At 47.2% G+C, this 12,110-nt stretch overlaps 1 protein-coding gene across 4 annotated transcripts in view; it reads left to right on the plus strand.

Moving 5' to 3' along the window:
- Window positions 1–12,110, plus strand: part of LOC138510246 (zinc-regulated GTPase metalloprotein activator 1A-like) — a 1,057,423-nt gene that overhangs the window by 642,592 nt on the left and 402,721 nt on the right. For all 4 annotated transcript variants that reach the window (XM_069625760.1, XM_069625761.1, XM_069625762.1 and 1 more), the window contains one exon: window positions 4,100–4,144. In XM_069625760.1, the coding sequence (XP_069481861.1) occupies window positions 4,100–4,144 (45 nt within the window). The remainder of the gene's footprint in view (window positions 1–4,099; window positions 4,145–12,110) is intronic.

Below are 12,110 nucleotides of genomic sequence, written 5' to 3' on the forward strand. Positions count from 1 at the left end.
TGGTGTTTATTTATTGAACCATGGAAAGTTTGATGTTAAAGAAAGACATTGATATCCATACCACAGAGAAGGTTGCATTGAAGAAAGACTGTTAAAAATGTTGCTGCCTACACAGGAGTCTTGTGAGTCCAAACTAGATATCAATGAACTATTTAGACAAGTTACTATTCTTCTTACAATTGAGAATCCAGTGGAATGGATCCACCCTCTGGAACCAAAGCCTTTAACATTTTTGTTGAAATTATACTTATTTTAGTTGTGAACACTTTTTGGTCAACTGAAGATATTGTTCAGTACACCTTGTCATTTGTTTATAGTGTGAGGGTCAGGATAGGATGTTTTGGACACAAGGAGAGTTTTTTCAGCTATTGAAATCCTGTCAAAGACGGACCCTTCGTTTTAGTTTATAGGCAGGCACATTCCTCTTTATCACAGGGTCCGCAAGGCATGTTCCCAACCTTTTTCCTTTTAATAAATATCTTCTTGTGAAAACATGGCAACCTTGTGTTTGGCTCTCATTTCTGACCCCTCACAGTTCTTCACTTTCACACATCCATACGCCACTATCTCAAGGGGGATGCCTCCACAATCTTAAGTGGGATGACTGTTCCCATGAGTTTCCTCAGGTTTATACAGTTCATCAACTCGAGATATTTCTCTCTTGATCTGCTTTTGGGTTATACCATTCCACAATCTAAAGGGGTATGACCCTTACGTTGAGACTTTCGTAGTTCCACAATTCACAGGCTCAATTAGTATGCCTCTTCTCCTGAGCTTTCTTAGCTTTTCCATGGTTCACAGATTTCACTGTTCCACAATTCACAGCTTCCAGGGTTTTGTTTCTTCCCTTGAACATTCTTAGCTTTTCCACAGTTTACAGGTTTCACAATTCACAGGCTCAAGGGGTATGCTTCTTCCCCTGAGCTTTCTTGACTTTACCACATTTTGCAGACTTCACCTGCGAAAGTGGAGGGGGGCTGCCTTCCCCTAGATTCCACCCCTTTTCCAAGTCCAACCATCTTAATTGGGTGCGGGTCCCAGACTCACTGTATGCCTCTCATGCCAGGACTTTCTTAATTGGTTCAGTATTTGGGTGCGGGGTCTCAGACTCGCTGTATGCCTCTCTTGCCAGGACTTTCTTAATTGGTTCAGTATTTGGGTGCAGGGTCCCAGACTTGCACTTCTCAGCAATTACCTTCAATTTTAAATAGTTCCAAGATTCTTTAATTATACTTTCCATATATCGGGTCAGTGACCCCTCTTCTTTCATCTTAGTCTCTTTGCTCATTTGCACTGGTGTCCCAGCTCCCTTGTTTGGGCTTACCAGGTTCATCAACAGTAAGCCGCATCCACCATGAAGTGCCTCGGCATGCCAATCTCGCTCTGTGTCCTTTGCAACTCACTGTTCTCACTGCAGCTTGCTTGCCAGCTGGGAGGTGTGTGATGAATCCAGTGGAGTCATCACTGATTCCCCCGGTGGTGATCTGCTCCCATGTGGCTGGGGGACGGCAGCCGCTACCTGATCCTGACCCTTGAGGCAGCTATATGAGGGAGGATCACATGGGAGGAAACAACTAGTGGGGAGAGGTGGTGACTCCATCAGATGAGATGCAGTATTCCCCCCTTTCTTATGAGGTAGACCCTATAATACCCAAGTTCCTAATGGCTTATTGTCACCTAACTGTTCCACCTTATAGTAAAAGTCAGAAAACATTTCCTCTAAATCATTCTAGTCAAACCCTCATTCATGACTCAAACATTCACAACTCACACATAATATCTTCTGTTTCTGATACGTCTTTATGTGAGAGTTTTGAACAATACCATCCAAGAAATCATGTATGGACTTCAACTCCCATAAATCCTCAGATACTTAGAGGAGGAGGAAGGAGTATATTCAAACCAAGAGAAGCCCAAAGCCTAACATGTAAGCTAGTTGTTTTGCTGGACGTACTGTGTGCGGGGCATTTAAAAATGGCATCCACACTCACTAATGAAACAAGCAGTGCGGGAGAGAACTGTACAAATGAAAGCAGTGAAAGAGAAGGCGTGCAAATGCAGACGGTGGCTTGTGAACGGGAAATGCACATGGCTGTGTAGCGAGAAGGGATGAGAGGTGCAGCAGGCACACCCGAAGGACCATGGAAGTCATGGGAGCCACAGAGCTGCTCCTGTAGGTATGGTCGTGTAGAGAGGCAACGTTCTCCGGTCCGGGCTGCAGGGGAAAACAAGCGAGTGATCACAGAGCTGCAGGAAACGCTGAGGGAACGTCCGCACAGTATGAGGAGCCAAACCAGTGAAGAAGTATTGTCGCAGAGGCACGCCAAGAATCAGAGATGCTGGGAACGACCGGTGAGTCTGCCTAAAGCCATTGGGGACCCCGGGGCGTACCGACACGCATGCAACCGAGTGACTGAATGGTATGAGATTGCTAATACGGACAACATTTAAAAGTGGTTTGAAAAGCTAATGTGGGGGAAAGCTGAATCAAGTGTTACCATAGCCAAATATACCAAGCACTTCAGGGTATACGCTATTGTGATACAGTGAAAAGAACAGGGGAAAAAAATAAGAAGTCCTGGCAAGCGAGTACACCAGGCAGCTGACATTTTAGGAAGATACCTGGCTGGGTAGTATAGCAGGGGATCTGAAAAGTCCATAGGAGGATTCCTGGCAGAGGAGTATACCAGGCAATCTGCCAAAGTTGTATAAAGATTCTGACATTGTGGGAAGATACCTGCCAGGAGTATACCAGTGAATCTGAAAAACCCATAGAAGGATTCCTTGCAGAGGAGTATACCAGCTAATCCGCAAAAGTTGCAAGAAGAGCTAAAGAAAGACTTTCATGGACATTTTCTGAATAAGAACTTTGTGAGTTTAGTGAAGACACAAAGGAACTGTTGGATAACGAGATACTCTTGCCATCCTACCTAAAAAGCCTGGGGAAGTTAACCACTGTCTGGATCTTTCCTTGGAGAACACTTTTTAAAGTCATCTTTATATGTGTGATGTTTATTTTATGGCATTTTTGGGCACCAGGATGGCTTTTAAGTTACTGATTACTTGACACAGACTGATCTTTAGTTTTCTAGGCAGGGGAGGACCTCTTTAGAATAGAGCCAGAGAGGTGTTTTCCCAACCCACTTTTGTTTAATAAAATGTCTGACTTTGGTATTACTATAATTTTGTATCTGGCTCTCATTTCTGACCCCTGTCCTGTCTGCTCTCTGGTTCCTGCTTTGCCTCCTTTACCGGACAGCTCCTGCTGTCCTTGGCACAAGTGCAGCAAACCTTCCCCTTCCAGTCTTCCCCAGACGGCAACTCCAGGATCTTCTCCGTTCCGCACTTCAGTCTGCTCTCCTTCGGGGTCCCGACCAACTTCCGGAGAAGTGAGTCGCGCTTTCTCTCCGGGTGTGGTGTTTTTGAATGTCCCGGCACCTGTTAACCTTTTCCAACAACTAGAGCGCAGCGTTTGCTTTCTGGTTCTAGTGATCTTCAGTCCTCTTCCTCGTCTCAGTGTTATCAAGCAAAGGGGTATGTAAACACAGTTGGTAATTAGTCGTGACTATAGGAATAGGGAGGCAGGTGGGTGTTACCAAAGGCTAAAGAAACCGGGAGATGGCTGCCTTGATGTAGCGAGTCTACTCCGCCTCCCTGAGGATTGTTTTCCCCCATGTAGTCCTCCCGCAGATAGCCTCCCCCAGGGTCAGAGTCAGGTAGCTTCTGCCTTTCTCCGGCCACATGAAGGAAGCTTGCCTTCAAGGAAGCAGTGACAACATTGCTAGAGTCGTCTCAGTACGTGAACTGGAACTGATGTCTATTTCACTTCGCTTGGTGTTGCTCTGAGGCCTGGAGACATTATTGCCCAGTCTTGCACTCCTTCTGGGATATCAAAAGATCGAGTCTATTAAGTGCCTTAGTTTATTTCTGCATATGGAAAAATCTATGAAATGCTTGAATTCACTGGAAAATAATATCACTGTATGTAAGTAATTTGGCTTTTCATCTTTGCCAATCTCTATCATATCTTTAAAGGATTAAATAGTAAAAATTTAAAGAGAAGACTAATAAGATATGTTTCACTTTTTTTGTCTTTCAGGTCAATAAATGGATTTGTCAAACTTCTTGAAACACAGAAATCAAGGTAATAATTACTGGAAAATTGTTGGTAGTTTAAAGTTCTTTAGAGTGGTAGTCTAGATAGAATGCGAGGCACACAGGTTTTTTGCAAACAATACAAAGTACTTACAGCCTCATTACAGGTAGACATTAGAATTTAAAAAAAACATACCAGGTATTGCCTCATATTTTTATTACCGCTCTCCAGCCAGCATTTTTTGCAGAATTTAATTTAGCTCTAAATGGGACCCTTAGTCTCGTAACTCCTTTCGATAAAAATGATTGTTATTAAGGGTGTTTTGTAAGCTCTGTTATCAAGCTGCAATTTTCCATGTGTATGCTTATTTCATTTGGGGCTTCCTTTGGCCTAAATATAGAAAGGTCATGCACTCCTGGATGAATCTGGAGCCTCTCAACTGTGCCCCACCAGTAGCAGCACCACATAAGAGGGTGGGGACGAAGTAACCCTAATCTGCTCACTGTAACACAATACAAATCGATATGTGCTCTCTGCTTGATATTAACATGAACCTTTTGCTGTAATTGCATCCACAATGGGAGGGCAGGCCCCAAAGTGAGCTTTGCTGTCTGGTATGCTGACATTTTTTTATTGCATGTCCATAATGACTGATCTTGTCTAGAAAGATGATCTTAGAAGGTGGCTTGTTAAGTTGTTTACAAATCACTTCTCATTTGGGTGGAGTAAGGAGTTGGACAAAGGGGCGACATGTTTCAACAAAGTTGTATTTAAGAAATAAAGAAAATAACCTACCTCTCTCTATCTCTAAAGGGTTATCGCCACCTAAACTAATATCAACTCAGGTGCTCATCGTCAGGATATTGGTCCAAATAAAAAGTGTCCGATCTCTGTCTAAAAACCTACTGTAACCTTACCACTAATCTACAAAAGGGTTCAGCATCCAAATGAAGATAGTACCAGAAGAATGACTCCCTTCTCCTGATGAACCGGTCCAGTCTTTATCTCTTTTCCAGCAATCCTGTACACTAGCTTCTGTTTCAGAAAAGATAATATGGTCTGGAGAATGACTCCCTTCTCCCAACCCACCTTGCACAGCCTTGAGGGCTGTCTTGGGATAGTGTTTGGCAACAGTCCTCAAACGTCTCTTCACTTCTTCCCAAGGGCTCTTGTATGAATCTCCAGATATCGTCACTTCTCCCATAGGGGGAGCCACTTCCCATGAGGCCAGGGAGGTGAGGTCGCTACCCGATAGCCCCCCATGGGTGTGGTACTCAGTGGGTGTGTTAGTCTAGAAAATACCCTACCATAGCATAGACGGTATATTATGTTGGCCGAAAACCAACCGCATCATATGCCCTGCATCGCCAGTACAGAATTGTCATTATAACCATAGAGCGTCCATTTTGTACCAACAGAATTCACCATTTTCCCATTTTTGCTTTCCCTTTCTTTTTTGTTCAAACGCTTTGCTAAAATGGATTCTATTTCATTCTGCCCCTGCACAGAGCGAGGCCACAAGTTATATGTTGAGAGACTAGCCGAGACAGAAACACACTGTTTTCCTCCCTCACAAGTCCTTGAAAGTAAGCAGAAAGGCATTTAATCACCAAGCAGGTGCCAGCTGGTCTCGCTGAAACAGCAGAAAATCTAGAAATAGACAGCTAGAGGCATGAATTATACTCTATTTCACGGCCCCCCTCACTGGGCCCCTTTAGATCAAGCCGACCGCTAGCTCACAAATAGAAACTGGGAGATAGCAGGTTTTGGAATGTGTCTCTCCTACGAACACAGCTCGCTAACAGAACAAGAGCATTATGTTCTCTGTAACAAAGAATAGTGTTTGCGCCTTTGCAGATTGCAACTGTTTGCTGAATAAATGTCTTAGAAGGTGTCATTCTCGTCATAATTGTCAATCACCGAACCCTTGCTAAGGAAGATACATTATGGGTGGTTTTGATGTGTCACTAACTGATAATATGATGGTCTTTTGTATATATGTTACTGTTGTAGAATGCTCTCTCTCTTGCGTCTCACAAGGTCTGGGTAACACACGTTGCGAGACGTGAGATCCGGTCGACCGACTGAGACTATTTGCTGCAATAAACCCTAGATTTTGGGAATAGAACCTTGTGTCTGGCGTATCAGTTTGTGTATGGTGATTGTGCCTTGTTTCCATGTGCGAGGGTCTTCAGGGCCCGTCAGGTGGATCACATGGGGAGGGAAGCACCCTGTGGGATTAGTGACAATCTGGGGAGAATGCGGTATCCCCATGGCCCACCTTACCTTAACCCACCTTCCTCACCAACCCCCTACAAAGCCTCACCAACCCCCTACAACACCATCCCTAGTTTGTCCTTAAAACCAGTAAGGTAGGAAGTACTGGGATGAGGAAGAATGTGGGCTCCTCAAGGGACCTATATCCCATATCTACTGAGACGAGGAAGCGACCAACTGACTCACTCAGAGCCCTCAAGATCAGTACTGTGACGAGGAAGAAGTGCAGAATCATAAAGAGCACCTCTATGTACCATCCTGCGCTTTCTAGTCTTTATATACTTCCTATTGGCCAAGGTACAACTAAAATAGAAGAGGGAAATTCAAACACAGAGATCGATCCTCCCTGGAGGTACCGGGAGTTGCGAAAACTGTGGTTGGAAGCCGAAAGAGCTAGTCGAGGACGGGACGCTTGCCCTTTGGCCAAGATGTCCCCTCGAGGTCTGCCGGGGTCGGGACATGCCTAGAAGCAGGAGTATGAATTGCATTCTGGTCGAGAGAGCTGAAGTGTGTGGGCCGCTGGGAATGTGCTGCCTGAAAGCAGGAAGACGCTGCAGAGGCACCTCAGAGCTTGGAGGGAGAAGGAGGTACGCGAATGGGAGCGTGATACCCAGAAGCAGCTGCGAGTGACTGGTGAGGAACCAGACCCGCAACCAAAAAGTAGTGACATCAAGAGGCCTCTTCTTCATGGCAGTCCCTGCCACACTGGGAGACTAGGGCTGCCTAGACTACAAGAGAGAGAAAGAAATCAATACCAAAGGGGTCTGGGACCCAAGAGAAAGAAACCAATACAAAGGGGTCTAGAACCCCAACAAAAAGAATACTTGGCAGGATAGTGAACCAGGTATAATTATTGAGAAGCGGGAAGAGCTAAGAAGGGTCTGGGACCCACATCCAATAACAAACTACCTCCAGAATCATTGTTATAGTCACAGTACCTGGCAGGGTAGTGAACTAGGTGGGCTGTGGGCAGGGTGAACACTGTGAGCATTGTGAAAGAGGTCCAGAGAAGGGAGTAATTCGCTTGGCACCGTGAAGAGCTTGAGAGAGGCCAGAGGAAGGAAGACATACCACCTGGCGTTGATGAACATTTCTGAAAGAGGCCAGGAGAAGGAGGTCATTCTCTTGGTACTGTGGCGAGCGTTAGAAAGGCCAGGGCAAGGGAGACGTACCCCCGGTTGTTGATGTACACTGCAAAAGGAGGCAAGAGAAGGGAGTCGGGGGCGCTGTTGCACAATATGGCGGACTAGACCTCTGTCTAGCTCCGCTCCAACAGCGGATAAGCTAGACTGCAGAAGCCTCCAAACAATTGCGTTCGAGGCCGTCTGGGCGGGATTGGGTGTCGGAATGGCAGGGTAGAAGCATGAGCCGCACTGACACAAGCACTGAAGCGGCTGAAGGGAGGAATTTGGTCCCAAAAGAAAGACACCAGCACGGTCAAGATGGCAGCATGCAGCGGTGGCGCCCAACACTGAGGTGGTGGTCACTGCGGGACAGCAGCGCAGGGTGTCGTGGGCCAGAAGAAGACTCAGGCTCCAACAGATCAGTGGCACAGAGAGAGCCGTAGGCAAACGGCAGCACGAAGGAACCCGCGTGGGAGCATAGACAAGGTGAGAGAGATCCCTGCAAGGGCCCTAAACACTGCCAGTTTGTGCAACGGAGCGGCGGGGGACACTGCAAGGCTCTCGCCCAACAACTGCCATGAAGCTGCTTCCCATCCCCTTTGGGGGCCTGAACAAGGTGGCCCAGGAGCCACAACAGGGTGGACACGGCCACTAGACTAAAGACAGAAAATAACAGCAGCTCACACAAGCAACGTGGGCAGGACCCGTGTAAAGACTGGAGGGGGGTGTCTGTACATCTGCCCTCTATATGGTTGGGTAAAGGCACAGAACACCCCAGCAAGGCTGTCGATTTGGTAGCAATGGATGGGCAGCCAGGCGTAAGCTTTCAGGAGTTGATGCAGGCTGGTTCTTAAGTACAGTGTTTCCCCAAAGTCTCCAGAATGGAATGTCCACACACTATGTTAGGTGATAACACAGCTTCTTTATATAAAATAAGGGTTCAGGAATATATACATAAGCATATAAAAAATGTACTTGGAATACTTATGCAAAGAATGGAAAATATATACACTCTATGTGGGTACACACACTACTTATATTCAGTAAGAACTGCACTAACTGCAGACTGCTTTAAAGGGCAGGTGAATTCTTAAATAAAGTTTAACCAGCATAGATTAGTAAAGAAAGGCAGGTTAGTTATGAACGGTGGCAGAATGCTTTCTTTAGACTAGACAAGTAATTCTGAGTGAGGATCCCCCCCACCTTGGCAACCCGCCAGGGAAGCGTTACGGAGTAACTTATGTAGTCTTTTACATCCCAGTCCAATAATGTTCAATAACTTTCAACTTTCCTTCAAAAGGCTCTACCACCCCCAAAGTACGTGAGATGCCACAGGAGAACATGATCCAAGATGAATCTGGGACCCCTGGACCACTTCTGAGGCTAGAAGATGCTCTTACTCGTCACAGTACCTGTGGTGCCTTGGCAGGTGAAGTGGCAGAGTTTCTCAGCTTTTCTGGACGATTCCCTCCAACCCTCCAAGGATGGAACCCCTTTGGAAGAAGGAGCCAATGGAATGCTGAGTCTAAGAACAAAAAGGAACCAAAGTCTTTCTGAAGTGCAGCAGTTTGGCTCTTCGCAGTGCTCTCATTTGGTCGACAATTTCTCTGACTGTAGAGGTCCTGTGACGATGAACTTGCTGTGAGCTCCTTAAAGGCTTAGTATATGAAAGTAAGACCCCTGGGACCATCCGATGACTTCTGGCGGCGACGGGTGCATATGTCACTTTTGGTGTCAGGTTTCGGAATATCACGGTTTTCCAACTTTCGGTTGTCCGGTGCTGCAGTCGCAGCACAGGCTTCTGGACGGCTTCTAGCGATCCGGACTCGACCACTGGAGTGGACCTATAATCCTCACCAAGTCTGGACTCTCGGGTGGTCTTTGTTAGCTTCTGGTGGTGGAAAACCCACTGATGGGCCTTCCTCTGCTCTTAGCGACTCTGGACTCTCTCCGGCAGGAACAAGTGGTCAGTGATGATGGTGAGGCTGTCCCTTGAAATGTTCTTAGGCAGTTTGGAACTTTCGCAGCTCTGGGTGTCCATCAGCACTATGCCAGGGTACCCCCTCTTCTTGGCGATAGACTGCTACAGCTTCCAACGGTCATGAAACGCACCTACAGACCCTAGGTGACACCAATGGACTTCTTTGGCTCGAGATGTTCGGCACTCCTCTTCTCGACTTCGAAGACCCCTTCTCCGGATGACAGGCACACAGGACTGGCTTCCAGGATACTTTGATGAAGAGAAGAAGCTTTGCACGATGGTCCTTCATAGCTCAGGGAGAGCGCTCCTTTGCAGTTCCTCTCTGGATCAGTCCTTGGGAGACACAACTTTCGGATTGTTGAAGAAATGCAACAGCAGACTTCTCTTCCAGCTGGGCTTCAAGGAACAGCTTTGACTTCAGCTTCTGGACAAATTGGTAAGTGAGAGGCCCCCATTCCCTGTGGCTGAGCCAGGCTCAGTCAGCCAATCACACAGAAGGACATTCATGCAGGCTGGCAGCCAATCAGGCTCACAGGCCTGCATGCCATTCATTCCACCCAGATACCCATAACAAAAAGATGTGGATTGGGGCAAGTACCCAGCCTTCCAGCACACTAACCTGCATTCATGTCAGTTTCAGTCAGGGTTGTCTCGTTTATTATGTCACACGCACAGAAACCAGACACCCACAACAGAGAATGTGAGTTCACTTCAAAATCCATTGACACAGGTTACACCCCTAGGGTGTACCCACAACACACAACACCTGGGAAGGCTGACAGGAGGCAGCCCCAGAGCCATATATGGTATTTCCACCAAACAGCCAGTCGGGAGGAAGGGACAGAGTCCAGGCTTCCCAGAACTTTGGGAAACAAGGTTAATGGCAATAGAAATCAACAGGCCACAGATGCCACAGTGGCCATCTTGCCTTTGTGTAGGAATCCATTGATTCCTATAGCAGGTCCTGGGTATCCCACAAATGAAGGACACTCGGAGCCACTGCCAAGTCAGCATGTAGCTGCCACCAGCCCCAACCCTGCTCTGCGGGCAACATATAGGTGCCCCAAAACACACATAAGGGGTACAAGGGTGTACCCCCACCCATGGGTGCCATAAGGGTATTATACAATGGGTGATGTTCACCAAAAGATAAAAATGAAGAGCTGCAGGGCCAGACGTCGAAGCTGGCCCTCGGTGGCAGAAAGCATAGAGAAAACACACACACAGAGAAGTGGTAGGACAAGAACTGGAGGCCCTGTCCCTCCATAAGGCATTTCCAGCATCACAACCTGTGAGGAAGGGGAGAGCAACTTCTCCATGCAAGGGACATAGAGCAGTGTGCCATAGCCAGGTAACAAAAGGCTGGCATCAGAAAGGCAAAATCCAAACCCTTGGCAGGGGCAGACAAGCAACTTGGGCACTAACTACTGGGAACCCACAGAAAGGAAGCCAGGTTCTCACCTTGAAAAAGACGTTCTGCGGTGGGGTCCATTGAGCGGTAGGACAACTGCAGGGAGCATAATACTCCTGTACAGCTCTGCCCCTGACAGTAGGAGTAGGCGAGAGTGGTGGGGCAAGGAAAAGAAGAGTAAATGCCCGAACGTGTCTCCTGAAAGTAGAGCTTCACAGAAGGTGGGGGTCAGCGAGATCCCCACCGGGGAGGGCCGTGAGTAACGGTGCATAAAGAAAGCATAGGGATGGCAAAAGAGAAAGGGAAGAACATGGTCTTCCAGGCGAGGATGGACTCATTCACAGTGTCCCCTAAGGACACCTTGAGCTGCGAAGCAGGTATAACACAGGCCCGGCACACCACAGGAATCACCCAAACTGAACTCCTATCAGCCATCCAAGAATCCAAATCCGAGCTGGAGGGCAAGGTGCTGGCTCCAACAGGGGAGACACAGTATTCTTCCCTGGACTGTGAAGAAGAAACCCTAATCCCAGAGTTTCTAATTGCATACTGTCATTATTCAGAACCCTGTAATTGTGAGGTCTTAATTCTGTGAAGCATCTTAAGCAGAACTTTGTTAATCCTTCACATGTACATAATCCCTCTAAAAAATCCTTTGACATCTAATGTTGATAATGATCGTTGTCTAGAGAAAAACTTAAAATACTATGGTAATCCTTTGGACTTCAATTCCCAGAAGCCTTTAAGTACTAGGACGAGGAGGAGTAAAGAGTCAATGAGAATCAATAGTGATGCGAATAGTAACATGCAGTCTAGTTGTTGTCCCTTTAATTGCGCAGGACACTTAAATCAGAGGAACAGCTGCAGACACGAGAAGGAGAAAGTGAAGAAGCTAGATCAGGCTGCAGAGTGCGTGGAGCGGGAAGCGGGGCCGCAGATTATGGCATGCGTGCGGGACAGCACCACGCTGAAGGAAAGAGGTGCTCCTGGACTGTCATTTGTCACCCCAACGTACCGGAGTGGCGGGACACCCAACAAAGGTTAACAGACTCCAGAGAAGGGCAGCAAAGGTGTCGGCAACCACAGACAGGTTGTCCACGACGCTGTCCAGTCGGAAAACAGCATCCATATCGGCGAGGGACCACAAAGCTGGCAGAGGACCTGAGCTGTGGACATCCTACCCGATTCAAAACTCTGCTGCTACAGCGAACCACGAGTCAG

The sequence above is a fragment of the Ambystoma mexicanum genome, chromosome 6p, assembly GCF_040938575.1.
Source record: "Ambystoma mexicanum isolate Mex_15411 chromosome 6p, UKY_AmexF1_1, whole genome shotgun sequence".
Lineage (NCBI taxonomy): Eukaryota > Metazoa > Chordata > Amphibia > Caudata > Ambystomatidae > Ambystoma > Ambystoma mexicanum.